Below are 22,057 nucleotides of genomic sequence, written 5' to 3' on the forward strand. Positions count from 1 at the left end.
CTTCCGCTCCGTCGTCCACACGTCCCCCACGCGGAGGCCAGGATGGCCGAGCGCAGTCGTCGAGGCAGGCGTGAGGCCCACACAGGCGGCAGGCCCCCTCCGACACGCAGCCGCGGGTCCGGATGCCTGGTCCGGATGTGTCGCTGGATGAGCAGGCGGGCGTCGTCCGCTGCCGCCTGAGCCACCATGTCCGACGGAGGCAGCGCGTGTGCCAAGGCGGCCAGCTCGTCCGCCCGCTCGTTGCCATCCAGACCAATGTGGGCGGGGACCCACTGCAGGCATAGTTGAGTGCCCCGGTCCGCCAGCTGTGCCGCCTTCTCCCGAATGCCACGCACCAACAGGGAGTGCGAGTCTCCGTCCTGAAGACGCATCAGGGCCACTCGGGAGTCGCACAGCAGGGCGCAGCGCTCGGGCAAGGGCTCCATCTCCAGCAGCAGGTCCAGCCCAGCCAGCTCAGCCGTGGCTGAAGAAGAGGCATAGGACAGCCGCGCCTGTCGGGTGGCCTCTCCCAGCACGGCGGCCGCTGCGGCCGACCCCTGCTGCTGCCGCACCGAGCCACCTGTGTATACTAGGGCGTGGCCGTCTAGGTCGCCCCAGACGACACCCCGGGCCAGCTGCAGTTGCCCGCAGTGGGGCGTCCGCTGCTTGCTGTGCAGCCCCGGAGGTCCAGCCGCACGTCAGCTGCCAGAACAGGAGCGGGGCCACGAGGTGCCGCGTCCACGGGGCCCACCACCTCCTCGTAGAGCATCAGCATGCGCCCCATGCGCGAGTGGTGGTGGCTCTTCAGCCGCCGCAGCAGCGGACCGCCCCCCTCGGCGCGTCTCAGCCGGTCAATCTGGCCAAGTGCCCGCAAGTCAGCTGTCATCTCTAGGGTCCACGCCCCCGCCTCGGCCAGCGTCCTCTCGCACGGCGAGCTCTGGGGCAGGCCGAGGCAAGCGCGGACCCCCTTTCGGTGGTCTCCCTCCAGCTGCCGCCAGGTGGGTCTCCGCAGGGTCACCAGTGGGAGCGCGTACATAAGGAGACCCACCGCCGAGGCACTGTACAGCCGGAGGGCCGTCCGCTGCGAGCAGCCGCTGTCCCGGGCCACCATCTTGTGCACTGCCGTGGTGCCCAGCTGCGCCCTGGCTCGGAGCTCCTTGGCCGCCTGCCGGAAGTTCAGTCGGTGGTCCAGGGTGAGCCCCAGGTACCGCACCCTGGTCCTCCACTGGAGCTCCTCGCCATCGATGGTCAGGCGCCGGGTCCACCCACGGGCGGCGGCGTCCGGATGCACCAGCATGGCGTCGGTCTTTGTCGCCGACAGCTGTAGGCCGACGCCCTCCAGCTTGGCACGGACTGCGTTCATGGCCGCCTGCAATTGCTGCACAATGGCTCGGCCCTGACCCTTGGGCCCCAGCACCCACAGGGCGATGTCGTCGGCGTACACCGAAATGTACACTCGGTGGCCCCCTCCTTCGGCGCTCAGACAAGAACGATTTCCAACGGCCAACGATTTCCAACAACAATTTCCATCGGCGCTCAGACAAAAACGATTTCCAACGGCCAAGTTCGGCCTTATAAAACCTCGAGATCACCCTCTCTCGGGAACGCCCCTGTAGCTTTCGTACACGGGTAAGAGAGTGCCCACATTAACGTAGACAGCTGTCACTCAGCACGCGACGGAATATTCAATGAGGCGCTGCCATCTTTGGGTCAACGGCACGCTCGCAGACGAGCAGGTGCGTGCGACCCCGCGGGGTGATAGTGAAAGACGGCGACAGTGCATGCTGTGCCGGCCGAGGCGCGTTAACAATAGTGTCTTGCGCGGCGCGCGCTTCGACGCCGGTAATCCCACCACCTCCGCACGGTCGTGCAGACGGTTCCCGGAATCCGGCGACGCCGTCTGCTTTCTCAATGGGGGATTATCCCTGTGGTATGCGGTGGGCCAGACAATCCGTCTCCCGTTCGCGCCGTGACGAATTGGCGACGACTGCAGCGTAGAATCTACAGTGCTGGGCCACCAGACAGAATGGCGGGTTCTCACGCGCAGCCCGGGCGCCTGGCCGCTAATCTCATAAGTGGACCTTACAGGTGCCTTGCGAATTTCATCTTATTGATCGATTGTAGGGTTTAACGCGCCGACGCAACGCAGGCGATGAGGCGCGCCATAGTGGGGGGCTCCGAATTGTTTTGACCACCTGGGGATCTCTAACGTGGGCCGAAATCTCGTACCCACGAACGTTTTTGCTTTTCGCCTCCATCAGAAAAGCGGCCGCCGCGTTCGGGAATCGAACCCGCGACCTCGTGCTGAGCAGCGTAACTCCTTAGCCATTGAGCCACTGCGGCGGGTGCGAATTTCATCTACGCCACTTGTGCGCATACTCATTTCTGAAAAGGGGGAATTATATCATAGCCATCAAGTTCTTTCCAAAGAGGATGTAGCTGTGAATTGCACCAGAACTTGTACTTTTCTAGAGCATGGTGTGGCATTGGACGAAGCTTACGCCTGAGGCCGTTCTCACCTTTCGCAAAGATTGAAATTGCTTTACGAATGTTCAAACCTCTTAAGATGAGGTTTGAACAAACAGGAGGAAGGAGCTCAAAAAATATGAGCTCTGCAAGAACAACGGACGAGAAAGGCAAGCAGCTGGTGTATTTGTCGTCCGTTCTTTTCGTGCGCTGTTCTTGTAGCGCTCATATTTTTTTATTTATTTTGTCAATATCGTAGACCAACTCAACCAAAAACGCATTTTGAAGAGAATGGTGCTTTAGGAGAGCACTTTAACTTGAAAATATTTGTTCCTATTAAAAGCTATTCCAATAAAACAGCTTCAAAAGCAGAATTTCATATTCTCGCACCGCTGGTGTGGCTGGTCTCTACAAAAACTCCTATAAGAAATACAACTAGTAGGGTTGCGGGCTTTTAGTTCAGGCATTTTGTTCCTACTCAAGACCGCATTTGTTTAGTGGTAGCAAATATGATTTCATTTCATACCGAGTGCCTATAGCATGGCCGAAAAAAAATTACGCCCATCTACCCGCGAGGGAACCCTGGTGTGATGCGACGCATCGGGGGGTTCAATTGGTGTTTCCGTTGGGTTGATTCTCTAAATCGGGTGAAACGTGTTGTGAACGCGTGTGATGCATTTCCATCACATGCGAGTGTTCTCATACGCGGGAAGATGGGCGAACCGCCGCAGCGCGATACCCGCTTTATATTCACAGCGCTGGAAGGAGAGGAGATAACGGAGGAGAGTCGCGCATGCGCGTACTTGCGCACACCGCGCGTCGCCGCGCGACGGGAGCGGAGCGAAGCGCGCGGCGTTGTTTATGATAATCAGATGGAGTGAGATTGTTGCGCACAACTGTCGGAGAGAAGAACGGAGGAGGGATGCGGACGGACGGCGCGACAACGACGACGCAGGAGGGACATGCCTCAGAGTAAGAGATGCGTCGCATCTAAAAAGGAAGCAGCAGCAGCAACTCGGACAAGCTGTTTTGATATCACAGAAGTGGCAGGCTTCATCCATCTTGCACAAGAACTGAACCGATGGCTGTTTAATAAGTGGATGCCCTCCCCTGGTTTACTTAGCTTCCTTTGCATTCTGGCTGCCTGTTTGTGGAATTTATACATGCGTATTCTAATTCCTGTGTGGTGGTAGTGTTGTTCCTCACACAACAATATTGTAGTAATGATGTGCACTGTCTGACCTTTTGAATAAAGCCAAGGTGTAGGTTGCATACATAGTAGGGCTGGGTTTTGGTTAAAAGTTTTAATCCGAGTAACTGGCTAGCCTTAATCTTAATCAATTAATTGGTAGCATTGGTTTTAAAAGAAGAATGACCAAAAATAATATTTTAATGATATCCATACAATAATAATAATAAAATGCTTCTCCGTCCTATCAGTTTTAATCGCTGTCATCTCTGAACATACTTGCATTGTTTTCTGTTGTAACGTCAGGCGGGTTATTTGAACACAAATATGGTCTTCAACATGCACACAATTTCAATGCGGCACTCCTGTTTCAGTTTGCTCACATGACGTCAACCGATTAAAAAATTAATCTCAACTAAAGCATTAATCGGAAACTTGGTCGATCAATCGCCCACCCCTAATACGTAGTCCATTCAAAAGCACCACATAACATTCAACGAGCCGCAATTTGTGCCTTTCGTAATTTGCACTGGGAACAAAAATTAAGATTTGCCACAATATGCTGCAAACACCTCAAACACACTAATGTAAAAGGGATCGCCAGCACTTTCCTTTCAGTTGGTGTGTTGATAATAGCTGAATTTTTTTTGCACCACCTTCAACAGTTATATGGGGACAGTGCATTCCCATTAGGTGAAGCAAATTAAAAGTCACTGAATGAAGATATTTACTTGCTCTAAGGGCACTGCATGCAGTTTTTGTTTCTCCTTTGCACTTTATTGAGTATAGAAGCCACACCTCTATGCATGATAGTTTTGATATAGATACAGTGCTGTTACCTAACTCTGTGCTTGTGATGTCGGCTCAGAAAAAACTTCACTCAAACAAACATTACAGCCAACGTGTTCCGAGGCCCTGTTGCACCCAACACTGACTCCTTTTTTTTTTCAGGATATTCGATTGCAATAAAAAGTTGCCCCCAACCAGCCTCGTATCTTTTCCAATTTCATTTGTGCATTATACTACTCACTTTTTCTCCATAGATGTTAACTCTGGATGGCTAGTGTTGGTATCACTTGAAGCTTACAGCCTAATTATTAGGTGAAGCCATGCGGACTTTTAGTGGGTGGTGTTCTGGATCTCTCATGTAACTGACCGATGTGAACTTTTGGGCGACTTCACACGTGTAAAGTGCAAAATTTGGATGAGAGTCAAAGAAGGATGACATGAACAAGTGCTATTTCCAACTAGGATTTACTGGTAAGATACATTCGCATATATGCAGGCAAAATTTTGACAGCGACAGAAGAGGATGACAGGAACAAGTGCAACAAAGTATTACTGCTAAAGTAGAATCATGTATATACAAAAACCATGTGCACATCAGTAAAAAAAGCAAATTCCAGCACAGAAAACAGTCATGCACAGGCACATGATAATATTTGTGACACAGCTCATGCCCTGATATACAAAATATAACTAGAGATCAAAACTTTAGGCAAAATGCCCATTTTTTTCCTGGAGTCCCTGTAAAGTTTATTCAACAAATAAGCACAAACTACAGGAATTGAAATTTAATCAACTGTTGATTGTGCCTATAAGGGCTTATTTTTATATTCGTGCCTATATTGGCTTTTTGTTGCCCTAAAAATGCCTTTTTAGGCTTGCCGAGTCCATTTTACGTAACGTGTTGCCCCAAAACATACCACCGGAGTCCACTCTTTAGAACCTATACCTGCCATCAATGTGCAAAGACATTATGAAAATTTATGACTTAGTGACTCATGTATGTGGATTTCAGTGGACAGGGTATTACATGTGTCCAGATTGAAAAAGTGTGAGGGCCACTCCAACTAGACGCCTTTGGAGAGAAATTTCCTCTCGGAAACAGTGCAAAGAAGGGAGCAGATGCATCGGCAACTTTGAGGGCAGAGATTTTTGAGTCTTAAGAAAGCAGAAGGACTTGAAGGCAGTAATTTGGCAAAGAGTCTGGTATGGCGAGGGGAATATGTGGTCGGAAAAGTGGTTAGAAACATTCAGGCTGTGTCTTTGCAATCCCCGGATGGAAATATTGAATAGTGACCATGAATATGCTGGAAGACTCAAAGCATCTTCCTGTCCCAGTGCTTTACTGCGCTGATTGCGCTAGTGTACGTGTGTGTTCCTGCGTTGAGCATTTGCAGTTTTGACAGCACAATGCACAGTTGAGAGTTCAAAGGCAATTGGAGTGACAATAGCATGAGTGCAGGTCTATTGACATCTCGATGGGGAAGGCTCGCATAAATGACTCGTCCTTCTCTCAGTGGAATGGCTGCTTCTATGGGCAACCCAAAGTGGGTCTCAGAAATAGTATTCATGGGTGTAAAACGCCATGGGAAAAGGTGTTTTGGTCAGGGAAGGCTCGCCATAAAAATAAGAGTGCAGCGCTATGACCACTCACAGCTGGATGAACTTCGCTTTGCTCTCATTTATAAAGTTTGCGATAATGCTGAGCTGGGTGTGTTCCTGCACTAAGGAAACAGAGAGACAATAAAATACCACGACACTGCAAATGGCTTATCTGCTAATGTTCTCGTCCTGTACCGTCATTAGGTGCGATTAGGCCAGGTAGGGCAGTTACAGCTGCAGGAGGTGCATATAAGAAAGGCTGATCACTGGCTGCCTGCGAGGTGCAGTTATCAAACTTTACATGCCTTCAGCTTCCCACTGATTTATGATTTAAAGTTCGCTCTTTTCACCAGTTAGGCAATGTAAAATAGTATGTATGTGAGGCACTTGTATTTGGAAGCCCACATCATACAGCTGCCTGCAAAAATTGCTTCCCGTGCAAGCATCACACTCATCCACCAAGAGCGCAGACATCAAGGGCGATAGCCAGCTTGGCAAGCTTGGCTTGGCTAATCTCGCCTTTACCATGAAACAAATTGTCCGTTAGTGGGACTGACCTCTTCAGCTTCAGCTTTCATTAAAGGTTTTCTCTCTCTCTCTCTCTCTCTCTCTCTCTCTGTCTCTCTCTCTCTCTCTCTCTCTCTCTATCTATCTATCTATCTATCTATCTATCTATCTATCTATCTATCTATCTATCTATCTATCTATCTATCTATCTATCTATCTATCTGTCACCGTGGAATTCGTAGATATACCAGAACCACGGTGTAAGAATATTCTTACACCGTGACCAGAACACAGTGAATTCGACCACGTCTCATTTGCGCATTTACCTGTCGCCGAAATAACAAGCCGAATGTGGTACGCCCAGCTTGGCACCCCAATGCACACAATCATTTCCACATCACTGAATTCGCTGCACCACAGCACGGCATATCCTCGCTTGGTGAACTCTTTTGCTGCATGTTGTTGCTGACGGCAACGTGACTGGGGGCGCACAACTAGTGGTGTCACACTTCGTCCTCGATTCTTTAGGAAAAGATCGTTGTCGTCGTGTTGTCGCCGTTTCACCGGCGAGGGCTCAAGGTGACGGCTTCATTCGTGAGCTGGCTCAAAGAGAGAGAGAGAGAAAAAACACTTTATTTGAGCACTAGTTGGGCTAACGACGAGTGGTGACCAGCGCTTGGAGGGTGCCGGTGACCTGAGCTGCTCGTTCAGCAAGTCCTTGCTGGACTTGAGGGTCCGAGCTGCGTAACGCCGCCTCCCAGTGCTCTTCAGAAGAGATGAGAGGGAATGAGTTGTGGGGGCATTGCCAAACGATATGAGAGACTGTTTCGGTGGCTCCACAGTCGGGGCATTGGGGAGAAATATTGAGGGATAAATTGCATGTAGTCTGGCGCGACAAGGGAGGGTATTGGTTTGTATAAGGCGCCAGTATCGTTCCTCTGCGATAGAAAGCGACCAGTGGGGTGGAGGGTAGCGCCGGCGAGAGAGGCGGTAATGGCAGGTAATTTCCTGGAAAGTTAACAGGCTGTCACGGGCTGATTGGGCTCCATGGGAAGGGATGCGACTTGGCCCAGCTCGGACGGTTAGCTCTCGAGCTGCAAGGTTAGCCGCTTCATTACCTTCCAGCCCCGCATGGGCTGGAGTCCAAATCAGCTCCGCGTGGGAGGTGGGAGGATTTTGAAGAAGAATTTTGAGAGCCTGCGGGGAAATGTTACCATGGGCAAAATTTCGAATGGCCGTTTTCGAATCAGAAATAACAATTGTTGGTGTAGGCCGGTGAGTGAGCGCAAGTGCAATGGCCGCCTCTTCCGCAGTGGCAGGGGAGCGCGTTACGATAGTTAGTGATTGGTAAGGGGGTGCTTTAGGGTCGAACAGTGGGGTGACTGCATAAGCATTGTGGTGGCGATAACTAGCGGCGTCCACATATGCGGTGGTCGGGCCCATGGGGTATTTACGGGCGAGCACGCATGCACGATGTTCACGGCGTTTAGCATTGTGCTCCGGGTGCATATTACGGGGAATTGGCCGAACGAGTAGGAGATTGTGTAAGTCAGGAGGAATGCGTACTCTCTCGTCAGTAAAGGTCGGTGCATGAAGCCCGAGCGAATCTAAGATGGATTTGCCTGCAGGGGTGGTAGAAAGGCGAGAAAGTTGAATCACAGAGTGGGCTTCCATGAGCTCTTCAGCTGTGTTATACATGCCTAGGCGTTCCAGTTTGGCAGTAGAAGTGCTTTGAGGGATTAGAAGCGCCATTTTGTAGATTTTTCGTATGAGGCAATTTACTTTATGCAGTTCTGTTTTAGTCGGATTTAGATATGAGAGAGTATGTGATGCGACTTATCACGAAGGCATGAATTAGTCGGAGACGCTCAAATTCGGTCATTCCCTTGTTGCGGGCTGTTATGCGACGGATGAGGCCCACAGTTTGATTGACATGAGAGGTCAGCTGGGAGATGTATCGGGTGTTGGCTCTGTTGCGTTGTATGATCAAGCCCAGCACTTTAAGTATAGAGACACTTGGCACGGAATTATTCTGAATTTTGATCGCTATGTCCGGAGTGTAGCATGACCGGCGGGGAGCAGGGAGGAACAGACAACTCGACGCCGAGGGACACTTCGACGATACACTACAACATATATCACGCGGGTATCATCTACGTTGAAAGAAACCAACTCGGGCGCAGACCAAATTTCCAGGGCAAAATGACGCAATAACAATAAAAAAAAAAAACGGCGAAGCGACCGTAACGCACACACACGATGCCTTTGGCAATCGCTGCCTTTGGCAGTCGTCTCCAACGTTCTAAGTCTAAGAACGTTGGTCGCCTCCACATGCTTTGGCTATGGTGTCTGGCTATGGTTCAGACACCATACTTTGGCTGAAGCCTTGGGTGAAACTAAAGGAAGTGACGGCCCAACGCAGCCCAACGGACTGCGTAGTGCAGCACTGGTGTAGTCTGTGGTGAATAGCTATGAACATTGGGACCCAGGCTGGGCCCGCAGGCCTATTGGTATGGGCTCACTGCCTTCTGCGGCCCTTGCAGGCTTGGGTATTATTATTATTATTATTACGTTGACAGAAACTCGCTCATCAAACTAACGCCAAAGCGAACCCACCGCTGCAGAAGGGCGCACTTGCGCAGTGGTGACAAAAAACACCTTACCGAAGTGCATAGCTTCTTGATAGTGCCTTCGTGAAAAAAGTAAAAACAACAAAAAAAGTCCACGGTCTAGGAAGTGACGAAAATGTCTTTATCACGTGACTTTTGGCTCTGACGTCACGACCTCGATCTGTTGATGGCCGGAGAGAGCGTCCAAATTTTATGGGTTTGTGGCCAACTTTGGAGAAAAACTTGCAAGTGCGATCTGCCAGCAACTCTGGGCCGGCTGTTTGGCACGTCGGCGACGTCGCTTTCCGCAGTCGCATTCGGTACTCGGTCTGTGCTGATTACGTGTATTTTCTGTCCGCAGCAATGAATACAGTTATTTCTAGAGCAAACGCGATATTCGCATTCACATTAAGCGTGCTAACAGCGCTAACATTTTGTTGTTTCTTGTCCACGGCTTTTCATCGATACGAGTCCGAAGTTGAGCTACAAGCCATCAAAGCTGTCGTGTGAGTATCGTCGTGGGGGCGATTACAGATGTTTAACCTTCTCAAAAGCATTGACCTTTACCTGTTATTGTGTTGTGTAGCAAGATTTTTAGTTGTGCTATAAGCGGCCCGGATAGCGGACCGGATAGCAAAGTTAGTTACAGAGCAACTTAATCGACTCTGCGGTTGTTGTTTGCAGCAAGAACGTCCAAGACTTCAGTACAGCAAGAGGAAAGAATGATCTCGGCTTTGTTACGTTCGATCTCAAGGCCAGTATCCTTTGCGAGGTGTTGTCCGAACCCGTAGACAGTGTGTGTGCTTGTGCGGCGCATTGCTTGTGCGCGCATATGTGTGCAGTGTTGCGAGTGGAAACCTTGACTCGAAGCCAGACCTCACGAGCCTGTTCAACTGGAACGTGAAACAACTGTTCCTGTACCTGACGGCAGAATACAAGACGGAAAACAACGTGAGTTACCTGGGGAGGGCAGTTGCGTTTGGAAGGAGCGCATCGAGTTTCACACAGCCAAGGCACATTCCGCTGGGTCCCCGCGATCACGTGCCTCTCCTTGTTAAATCCCATACGGTGCAGAAGAGGCAAATTATTCCGGCAGCGTTAAAATAGCGGGCTATCACATAAAAGAATAAATAGAAGGAACTTGTTTTCATAGCGAACATACGAGGGGGGGGAGGACTCGTTTTTGGTATATCCAGGCACACAGCATCATTTCTGCCGCCTTGTCTCCTGTGAGCAGTAGAACACCTCATCATATGTGCAGGGAGCCATTCTGTGACGTACAGTCATGGACAATTCAAATACGAACCGTGGAGCGCATGGTCGAAGATACCGGCGCTGTCACCTGGCAGGGGGCCTGGAAAACGCACAGACATGCGCAGCTGAGATGTCGGGTGTGAGTCCCTCTGCGATATGTTGCTGTCTGCTCGCTCGCATGCTTGCTTTGTCGCCATGCCGCAATAGCGCTGAAAATGATCCGGCGCGAGATATTCTACGGCCACTGTGTGCTCGGCTCACACGAGCGCCTGCTCCCCGTGTGTGCCGGCGTCACACTGCCGACATAGCCTTGCATGTGGGGTGCAGTAACTTGAGCAAATAACAATGGACACCTGGGTCACTCCCAAACCAAGTTCAGTGCTGCCCGCTCCGCGGGTGCCTGCCAAAAAAAAAAAAAAACGAAAAGGGCAGGTCTTTAAAATTGTTGCGCAAAACGCAACTGGCCTATCGAATGGTTGGACCTGCCTATCTTCCTAATTTTTGTTAATATTAGAATTCTGCCAGTAATTTTCCAAGCCCACAAAATGCTTACAGTTAATCTATAGTGTTATATAGTTTGCTAAAGCACCAAATCCACGAAATGACTCAGCCATGACTCTGTTAAACAAATGCGCATTCTTAGTGGCCAGCTCATTGTTCACTTCCCGAGCCACCGCACCACGAACGCAAAACAATGCAGCGCCATTAGAAGTTAGGTGGCATGCATTTATTTTGGCTCCATTTCTGTGCGATGGTTTTCTTGAAGAAAGCATGATGAGCTCAACAGCATGCCTTACGAGAGCGTGCACGCGTTTCCCACGCAAGCACTGGCCGCAGGTGCAAGCAAATAAGCGCCGCATTGCTCTCAACGCTACCAACACCTTCAGCTGCAGCAGCGCTGGTACTTTCAGTGCTTGCAGCGCTCTTGCGGCATGGCGACAAGGCAAGCATGCGAGCGAGGAGAGGGTGACATATCGCAGTGGGACAACGCACCCGGCATCTCAGCTGCGCATGTCCGTGCGTTTTGCAGGGCTCCTGCCAGGTGACAGCACCGGTATCTTCGACCATGCGCTCCACGGTTTGTATTTGAATTGACATCCATGACTGCACATATGTGGGCCTCATAACGTGTTCTTGCTGCTCACTTTCATTGTGTAGTCACAGGTGGAGAGAGGCATTTAATGCATTGTACTGTAAGAACACAGCGGCCGTGTCAGTGTCTCCATTTACACTGCTAAAAGACTTACTGCTTGTGTGGTTCTCTCGTGTGCCTCCTTTTTGTGGTATAGGTTATGACCCACACTGGCTAAGGCGTTGTGCTGCCGAGTACGAGGTCGTGGGTTCGATTCCCGGCAGTGGCGGCCGTTGTTCTGATGGAGGCGAAAAGCAAAAACACCTGTGTGTACGAGATTGCGGCGCATGTTAAAGATCCCCAGGTGGTCAAAATTAATCTGGAGCCCTCCACCACGGCGCGCCTCATCGCCTGCGTTGCGTTGGCGCATTAAACCCTACAATCAACCAATCAATTATGACCCGCGTTAAATTTAGAGCAGGCAAGCACAGTATCGTGCAGATTAGTCAATTGAAACGCTCAGTTTAATTGCAGATTTTGAGGTCAGTGCGCGACACTTTTAAACTGAGGTGAACGCAAACCTGGAGTCATGTACATGGGTGTTCTAGCATTTAGCCTTGGTAAAAAAACAGATCTGGCCTGCTTTCATACCAGCAAACTGTGGTAAGGGCATAGCTAATTTCGCGCTTACAATAGCTTTTATGTAACAAGGTATGTTGGGTTATCACTGGCATGCATGCGAGACTTCGTTGCCTCGGTAGTACTTTGTCAAATGTGACTTTTTGATCGTATTTTAATATGGAGGCAGGAGAAGCTTTTCACTTTATTTCTATGTCACCCTGAAGTGTTTCACAACCAGGGTGTTGTTCCAGCGTTTGCAAACAAGATACTTTGTATCTCTATTTTTCTTTTGTAGGCCCTGAATCAGGTTGTCTTATGGGACAAGATTATTAGGCGTGGTGACAATGCCATCCTGGACTACGAGAACCTGAACACCAAATACTACTTCTGGGATGACGGCCATGGCCTCAAGTGAGTCTTGCCCGTCTGCCGCGTCATTACCATCAAGTGTCATTCGCTCAACATGATGCCGTTTTCTTGACGCGCTAGTACACGGCCAAAATTAATGTAATTTGCAAATGATGGCAGTTGCAATGGGTAAAAACTTGCGTAGAGAAAATATTTTAGTGAGTGCTTCAATATTTGTGAAAACTTCAAAGCAGCAACTCTGACAAGTGGCACTGGAGCACTTCAGTGGCGCCCACTGCCAGCATGGAGCATATAAAACATGGCCACTGGCGCCCACCACACTGGCTGAGGCTGGCCTGGTAGCGAGACTAGCAGTTTTCTTTTTTACAGCTCTGTTCAGCTTGTCCATATCAATAAATAAAGAACCAAAAAATATATGCATCTAAAAATATTGTCATGGTTATGATGCTTTAGTTCTGGGTGGGCATTCCCACCGAGTCTCTGGTGTCGAGATAACACATTTGCTGGCAGAACGCAGTCAAATGGGTTCTGCAAACTCATTCGGTCCCCGACATCATTTTGAACGAATGGCATTCAATGGGCATGGCATTAAATTTGCCGTGTGGTGGGGGATTACTCCACTATGCAAGGGCACATTCATACGCTTTTTTCATTCACTCACTAGATGCGAATTACCAAAAGTTTGCTGCTTCTTCTTAGTACCTTGTTTGCAAATCCATGAAAAGGAAAAGACTCTTAAGTGCTCTGTTCTGAAGTGATGGATTTGTGGCATGCCCCTATATTTGTTTGGGATCTCCCGAAACGTGCAAGCGCACGTTTCGACAGTATTCATATATCATGCCATGCGGTCGTGATCACGAACGGGAGGCGCTCGCAGCGTACGGCAACAACAGTCCCCACTTGAGATGCGTGTCCCACCGAGGCCACACTGTTCATGGAGTTTTGCCGATTTTCCCTAGACGGGACCTCCGATCTGACTGTCCCGCGTTAAGCAGGCCCACAGACCGGTGCTACCATCCCTTCGGCAACTGCTGAACTAGCGGCGCGTCTGACCGGTTTTCAGCGCATTGCGTCTCTTCCTGAAGTGCGCGCTGACTTGGGGTCCCACTCTGTCAAGGGCGAGGTCAAGTGTTCGTGCCCATTTGGAAAAGAGCATAAGCAAAGCTATGTACAGCCGTCTGTTTAATACATGCCATGCACCATGAGCAAACTCTGTTGCAACAGGGAGGAACTGTATACTGCACAAGCCCAGTTGTAATGGAACGGTCAGAAACAGCATTGCATTCTGGGAGGGTGGGTCCAGCTGGTCAAAATGCGAAGGGGATTGCAGGAGAAGCATCTTTGTTGGGCAGGGCTGGGATGGGGCGAGGTGGCGCTGCGCTGGCAAAAGGTAGCAGCGGCTGCAACTAGGTGTCTCGCGAAGAACCGCCGCCGTCAATGAGACAATGTTTTGATACGCTTGTTGAGGCAGGCCGAGCTGAATGACAAAGGTAAGGGCTCCTGTTGGACTCCCCTTGGCATTGCCATGGCTTTCGAGGATGTCGGTGCCTCGAGGAGCCGTGCACGGTTGGGTGCAACTCGTGCCACTAAAGTGTGCGAGCATGGCAGCCGGTGGGTGGTTGGAGTGGGTGTCACTCAGAGGTGGAGTGTTGAAGGTGCCGGGAAGCTCCGCTGGTAATTTCTCTCTAAAAAAACAGAGCATCCCAAATGCACCCCAGCTTGTGGCTGAAGCGCTCGCACCAGTAGGTCCTGCGGCACCAGTCTGGCCACAACACTGCATGGGTGGTGCCGATGTTTTGCAACTGCCACCCCGCGCCCCCTCAACGTACACGGTGCAAGCACGCAGTTTGGGATGTCAAAGTGGATTGTGCTAAAATCGCCCACCCGCTGCCACTCTTGCCACGAACATTGCTCTCTAGAGCTCTTCTCCCCTGCCAATGCCCTGAAGTGTGTGCACACTCGTCGCAGGGGCAACCAGAACGTGACGCTGACCCTGTCCTGGAACGTGATCCCCAATGCCGGCAGCCTGCCCAACATTCTGGGCACCGGGGTGCACAGCTTCTCGTTCCCCGTGGAGTACACCTCCTCCAGGGTGTGACGGTGGCGGCGCTCCGGGGGAACAATGGCACCCTGGTGGTGGGACTGAGTTATCCGTTCTTTCTACTGCGTTGTACAGATGACATACTGCATTGGGGGAAACGTACATAAATGGTGGGGGCAATAAACCGCTTTTGTACAAACTGCTCTTGGTTCAGTCTCTTTACTTTGTAAGGGTGCTGCTGGTTTTTGCAGAATCGCGTTATTTCTAAATGAGATGTTCCGCGGACTTGTATGCAGCACCATGCTTAACAAGAAAGAAACCATAAACATAAAGGTATGGAACTGAATTTAAAAAGTTGCAGAAAACAATTGCGTCCTTGTCCGTTGTAACACAGTGGTGTAAGCATGAGACTCCGCAAGTCTATTTGCACCAGTATTGTGCCTCCATAACCTAACCCTCCCAATTGGGCATCTGCAAGCTCATATCCAATTTGCTTCTGGAGGTAAATGCCTGATGCACTTGACATGCTTTGTAACATATTGCTGTGTCACTCTCGAGTGAGAATTGGTGTGCAGAAAGGCCAGGTGTGTAGCACTGTGCAATACCACCATCTACGTACATCTGAAACATCATTAAGCTTGCTGCTGTTCCATGGCCACTAGCCCCGATTGAACTGGAAGCCCTGTGACGCTTGGTAGCAACCACCTGCACAGTGGACTGCTTGGCTACGATGCAGGAGTCACAAAATGTCTGATCTTGTTCATTTTAAATGTTTACTATGATAATGCACTTTCATGGCTGGCAAGTTTTATTTCTGTGGTTTGCTCAAGAATGTAATCATTTCACTAGGCATAATGATCCCATTTACACAGTGCACTGCTGTCAAATATCTCCATTTACTTCTGTAAAAGTTACCCCATACAGCAAAAAATGTGCCTTTTAGGGCATTTGTGGCAAAACCGGAAAGGAGTTCTATCATCTGGTAAAAAGTGGTAGCAGAAATTGACGGATCTCATTTCAGAGTTCACAAGATCTGCTTTCAGTAATCCTTTAGGCTGCGTCCTTGTCCACGGCTCAGTTATGGACGCGCACTAAAATGTTGATAGTGCGCCGAAACTGTATGACAATCATGCAGATTGTCGCCTGGGCAGGTGTTCTGACAGTCTTCCGCACGGAACCTCACGGTAGTGCGCCGAAACTGTATGACAATCATGCAGATTGTCGCCTGGGCAGGTGTTCCGACAGTCTTCCGCACGGAGCCTCGCGGTACCGACGGAAGCTTGGTCTCACTGCACCGGCGACCACAGCGCCCAATCGACTTGCCACTACCGCCCATCACTGACAGCCCCCTTCATGACCCCAAACTGCCTCCTGTTCTACCCCGCCTACTGCACTCCCCGAAGTCACGTGGTTCCCACGTCACCGACCCGACACCGGCGCCACACCGCTACCATAAAAGCACCAGCGTCACCCGTGGCCCCTCCAGTGGGCTCGGCAACAGCGTATCGATGGCGAACGCTCACCTGCGACGCCTGTTTTTCATGCAGGTAACGAACCGCTACTCCATATTTGCCAAGCCTACACGGCATTATACGTTGCTAGTGTTGCCGAGCCCACGGTATTGCATTGGTGCCCTTTATCATTACTGCTACTGCTTACTAAACCTGTTGTTGCTCTCCGGAGACATAGAAGAAAACCCAGGCCCTACTACCCGTTCATCCTCCACCCAAACAGCTGGCAACGTACTGTCAGCCCTTGATGAAGTTCGATTATCCCTCCTAAAAGAAATGAAAAGCATTCAAACTACACTGTCCCAGTATGATAAAACTTTTGAGAACATGAACGAAAGGCTTGCTAAAATTGAAGCAGACTGTGCGAACGTAGCCACATTTAAAACACACGTCGACGAAATCCGTTCCATCGCTGTACAAAATTCCGAACAAATCGCTGAACTAGCTTGCAGTATTGACGATTTTAACGATTGAGCCCGACGAAATAACCTTATCTTTTATGGACACAAAGATTCCGGACGCGAAACGTGGGCCCAATCCGAGGCTTTAATCATAGATCACTGCAAGGCTGCCCTCAATCTGACTTAACCCACGCGATATTGAACGCGCACACCGACTGGGAACTTTCCATCCTAGCAAAGATAGGCCCATAATTGTAACGTTCACGCATTTCAAAGATAAAGACCTTATTCTATCGAACGCAAAAAAACTAAAAAATAGTACATACAGCATTTCACAAGATTACTCCCCCAACACCCGTCTGATACACAAACGAATGATCGAATTTGGCAAAGCCCAGTCCCGACCCTATAAGCTCGCATACCGTAAATTAACCATCGATGAGGTGACTTACATTTTTGACCCGACTACACAAACGGTGCTCCCACATGCACCATAGCTACCCACTAAAACCCATGTTCAATCGAAAAACTTTCTTTCAGTTATTTATACTAACATTAGGAGCCTATTGCCTAAACGCGATTCCCTGCACAGTCTCATCCAGGCTACCGAATGTAAATTAGTAGTACCAGAGTCCTTCAATGCTTTTCTGGTCACGAAACTCCGGCCGAAGTTTCATTCAGCGACAAAAGCTGCCGCTAGGATCGCCCCTGTTAACGTGAAGGCTTCACCGGCGGGCGACGACGCTTGCGGGCCGGCTGTTTCTCCGTCGGCACGCGCCTACTTTCATCTGCTCTTCATTTCCACCAGTAAAAATGCGAGCGAAGTTTTTGAGTAAGCTTTTGAGTCAGTCAGTTGTTGTTTTTGAGTCATTTGTTGTCCCATAGCTCAGCTGTGAAACTGAGGCAAGACCACGGGTGTTACTGTGGCGCATATGTTGCAGCACTGCAACGTATGCCGGAATGAACGAACACTTGTTCGTTCATTCCGGCAAGCACTGCTACATTCTCGCTTCGAAAAGGCGGTCATCTGGCGTTTTCAATTTTTGACTAGCCTTTGCAGCCGCCTGCATGATTTGAGTGAACTAGCGCCAGAATTAAATCTGTATTTACCCCTGGGCGCGACATGCTGCGCTGAGCAAATAGGTGTGCAAACATACAGCACGTTGGGTTAGCGCTGTATTTGCGCTATTTTATAGCGCGCTAATAATGTAAAACTATAATCGAGATTCGGAAAGTTAGCGTGGACAGCAGGGAAAAAAACGCTCACGAAATGGAAGCAGAATAATGGGCGTGCGGAGGGGCCAGGGTAGGAGTAAATGCTACAGTTTTGAGCTACTTTCTCGGCTGTTCTCATAGGCATAGGGTGTCAACAGATAAAAACTCACCCGCTCAGTGCCTGTCACACCCCTCCCACCCAAACGGCAAGTTAAAAAACATTGATTGATTGATTATGATGTTTAACGTGCCGACGCTACACAGGCAATGGGGCGCGCGCCGTACTGTAGTGCTCCGGATTAATTTTAACCACTCAGGTATCTTTAACTTGCGCCGAAATCTCGAACACACAAGCGTTTTCTCTTTTCGCCTCCATCAGAAAAGCGGCTGGGAACCCGCGTCCTTGGGCTTATCAATAAGCACAACGCCTTAGCCCCTGGGCAAGCGCGGCGGGCAAGTAAAAAAATATATATATATATATGCAGGCAAAGATAGCCATGCTCCACTTTCCAAATTCAAAATATCTGGTTGGATAACCAAAATCACAGTAGCTGCAGTCCGATCTTTGTGCGGCGACGTAACGCGGCGACGAAACGCGACGACGTTTAGCAGACGGATTTTCTCGTTGTGAGCGCGATCGTGGCTTGGGCTTCGTAAGATACGCCGGCAGGTTTTCAAATATCCGGGGCAACGCGGAGCTTGAGCTTCTCGCTGCAGAAGCACAGGTTGTCCACTTATTTTGAACTCATCGGCTCGAATAATGCCCGTGGGGTCCAAATATTTCCCGAACACACGAACGGCCTTCCACTCGAAGCTGAAAGCGTCCGTCTCCTGTCGTGGAATGGCTCGCTTCCACTGTCGCGTTGTTCGTGGTCGCTTGGGAGGCAGAACAACGAAGCCTTTTCTGTTGTATTCCGATAGCCAGAGCGGCAACCAGGTACACAGCATGTCAGAGGCATGGTAGTTCACATATATTCGCCCATCGTGATGAGTTTAGAAAGCTATATCACACAACAAACACCAGCAAGCTCGCACTCCAACGCACGGCAAATACGGCCGCCGCCTTCACCGGACTCGTAGCGCCACCGCGCGGGCGCGTTGGTCCCCATATGAAGCTCTCCCATAGCGTTACGGAGAAGTTTCGTGACCAGAAAAGCATTGAAGGACTCTGGTAGTACTAACCGAAACATGGCTGAATTCATCTATCTTCGACTCAGAGTCGCTTCCTATGTTTACTGATTTTGATATTTTCCGCTGTGATTGCCAAAACAAACGGGGAGGTGGGGTCTTAATCGCTGCTCACCACAGTTTGCAATGCTGCGCGGTAGACATTCCTTCTTGCCTTGAAATTACCTTCATCCGCTGCAAAGCTGCAGCCCCACCCATTACAATTGGCGTCTGCTACCGCCCCCCTGACTCCGATTCCTCTTTTATTGGCAACTTTTATGATGCTCTCCAACTGGCAACTTCAGATTCGGACGGTTCCCCTCTCCTGCTATTCGGAGACTTCAACTTCCCCTCAATAAATTGGTCCAACTTAGCATTAACAACTTCAAAAAATAATATTCAAAGCGACTTTGCAGATACTTGCCTAACGTTCAATTTATCCCAAGTGATAACATTCCCTACACGAACAACCCCTAATTCAACAAGCTTGCTAGATTTACTCCTAACGTCCGAACCTGATAAAATTTCGTCGGTTTCTAATCTAACCAGCCTAAGCGATCACTCAGTCATTCATGCGAGTTTCCAATACAACTTACCGAACCCGCCCAAAATTAAGAAAAGAATAACCCTATCCGACAAAGCCGATTATGAAAGTATGAATAACGAACTTTCCTCTTTCTGCGATTGGTTTCTTATAGATTTCTGGAAACGGTCTGTTGACGAAAACTGGGAGCTTTTTAAAGTGAAAATGCAGCAATTAATAAACACCTATATTCCTACCATCACCATTACAGAACGTCCTACTTCTCCGTGGTACAACAACGCATTAAAACGCCTTAACAACAAAAAGAAGAGACATTTCCGCTCGGCTAAGGCGTCGAATTCCAAGCAAGCATGGGAAAAATATCGTAATACTGAAAAACTTTACGAATCCATGATTTCAAATGCTAAACGAACGTTCTTCTCGTCTACCCTCCCAGACATGATACGCACTAACCCCAAACAGTTCTGGAAGGCCATTAACCCAACTCATATGAAACCTATCTCGTTATGCGATCCACAAAATGTTACAATACCGGAGCCCTATGTCGCAGAAACACTAAATTCTACATTTTGTTCTCTCTTTACTGATGAACCCGAAGATATACTTCCTTGTGCTTCCACGCATGATTTCCCTGTTATGCCTAACGTCATCTTCGAACCTCACGGTATCATTAAAGTGATCGAGTCATTAAAAGTGACGTCATCAGCTGGTATTGACTGTATAAATTCTAACGTTCTGATAAACACTAAACATTTTTCTGCTGTTATATTGTCTCATATCTTTCAGCAATCACTGTCATCTGGAGTGGTGCCACGAGACTGGAAGGTCGGCGAGATCATTCCAATTCCCAAGAAAGGTCCGTCATCCTCACCCTCCAGCTACCGTCCAATATCACTAATATACATATGCTGTAAACTTATGGAACATATTATCTACTCTCAAACCGTCAAATTTCTTTCATCTGCAAATTTTTTTCGCCCCAGTCAGCACGGTTTTCAGAAAGGCCTCTGATGTGACACCCAACTCGCGCTTTTTATTAACGATATCAGCTCATGTCTTGATCATAATATTCCTGTTGACGCTCTGCTTCTAGATATCGAAAAAGTTTTTGATAAGGGACCCCATAAACGTCTCTTTCTAAAGCTTTCGCGCTTAAACCTTGACCCTGCCATTTTAAACTGGATCCAAAATTTTCTTTCAAATTGTGAACAGTTCGTTTGTGCCAACCAGGCATCATCATCCCGTTGTCAAGTAGTCTCAGGTGTGCCCCAGGGTACGGTCCTCGGTCCCCTCCTGTTCTTAATTTATATAAACGACCTGCCTAATAATATATCGTCAAGTATCCGTTTATTCGCAGATGACTGCGTCATTTATCGCCCTATTAATGACCATAATGACTCCTGCATTCTCCAAAACGATCTATTAACAATTGAAACATGGTGCAGAAATTGGCTAATGACTCTAAACTAGGGGTGTGCGAATATCAATTTTTTAATTTCGAATCGAATTCGAATAATAAAAACAAAGTTCGAATCGAATCGAATATTTTTCGAATATTTTTCGAATACGAATACTTATGGTTATTTGTAAAATTAATGTTTTCACCATCTAGAGACACAAAAACTGCAACTTTATTGCACAACAAATCGCACAAAGTAAAATTAGGAATTACACAATACCATTGCACTCAACAGATTAAGGTCTGCACTCGCTTAAATGTTAACATGGAGAAAGGTTAACTGCTCGACATGTTCGGGGAGCAGTGACAACGTCCTGCTCGTCACCACTTTACCAGATATCGAAAACAGCCGCTCACCTGAGACACTAGTAGCTGGCATGCCCGAGCCCGTGCACATTGCCGCGCGCTGATACAGTAAAATCTTGATTATACTAATCTCGCGGGACTGCGAAAAATATTCGTATCATCCAAAATTCGTATGAACCAACACAGACCAAAAAATTTAGCGCTGAAAGAAGTTTTCGTTTATTTCTTTTCCTACTTTTGCGTGAAGAAATTCGTGATTTTTCTGCTTTTTTTAACCCCCGTGTCGCAAAGCAGTCCTTTCTGGAGCACGTAAAGCTTCGCGCTCGTCTCCTCACTCGGTGTGCCCAAGCTCGCTACACGCCGAAACAGCCAAGCGTGAACCGCATGGTGCGGTTTTGCACGCGATTCGCTCGCCTCGGCTCTGCGAGCGCTGTATTTTCACGCCCACATCGACGATTTCGCGCCCGCAATAGCGCCTACCTCGGTCAGAAAATGACGCAGTACGCGCGCGGCAGAATGGAGGAGCCTGACTACTTGCGATGAGATCGAGACAGCCGGCTTCGCTCCGCCAGAGACGGTTAGGCTTAGCACCCCGGCAAATATTTTATGGGCGCTTTCACTAGCGGCGCGGATGGTGTTTTATAGTACCGTTATCGCATGAATTATCAGCTCCTTTACCGCACAAGCAACTTCGTGTCTCCCTTGAGCCGCATTTGAAAGAGCGGTTAGAAGCGGTCGCTCGAGCGCCCGCGCCACTTCGCGGCTGGAGCCGACGCCATGTTGACGTCGCCGGCCGCGCCGCGCGCAGCGTGGGGGTGGTTTCGCGGCGGTGTCAGCGCGTTGGGCGTGCGCAGAGCGTTTTCGCGAGCAGAAAACAACAGCCCGGCCGTTTCTGCAGAAAGAGTGACAAACAGGGGAGCGAGAGCCGTCACTTGCTCGTTCAGCAGTTGGGTGCCTCG

General features: G+C 49.3%; 1 protein-coding gene across 1 annotated transcript; it reads left to right on the forward strand.

The window, feature by feature from the left end:
• Window positions 1-9,399: 9,399 nt before the first annotated feature.
• On the forward strand, window positions 9,400-14,697 carry Spase22-23 (Signal peptidase complex subunit Spase22-23). Its single transcript, XM_077702129.1, has 5 exons — window positions 9,400-9,644; window positions 9,823-9,896; window positions 10,013-10,089; window positions 12,381-12,496; window positions 14,423-14,697. Exons 1-5 carry the CDS (start codon window positions 9,502-9,504, stop codon window positions 14,550-14,552), a joined length of 540 nt encoding a protein of 179 aa, XP_077558255.1. The 5' UTR covers window positions 9,400-9,501; the 3' UTR covers window positions 14,553-14,697.
• The last annotated feature ends 7,360 nt before the right edge of the window (window positions 14,698-22,057 follow it).

Source organism: Haemaphysalis longicornis, unplaced genomic scaffold, assembly GCF_048455015.1.
Source record: "Haemaphysalis longicornis isolate Haplotype H1 unplaced genomic scaffold, Haemaphysalis longicornis Haplotype H1 scaffold_3, whole genome shotgun sequence".
In the NCBI taxonomy this organism is placed as follows: domain Eukaryota; kingdom Metazoa; phylum Arthropoda; class Arachnida; order Ixodida; family Ixodidae; genus Haemaphysalis; species Haemaphysalis longicornis.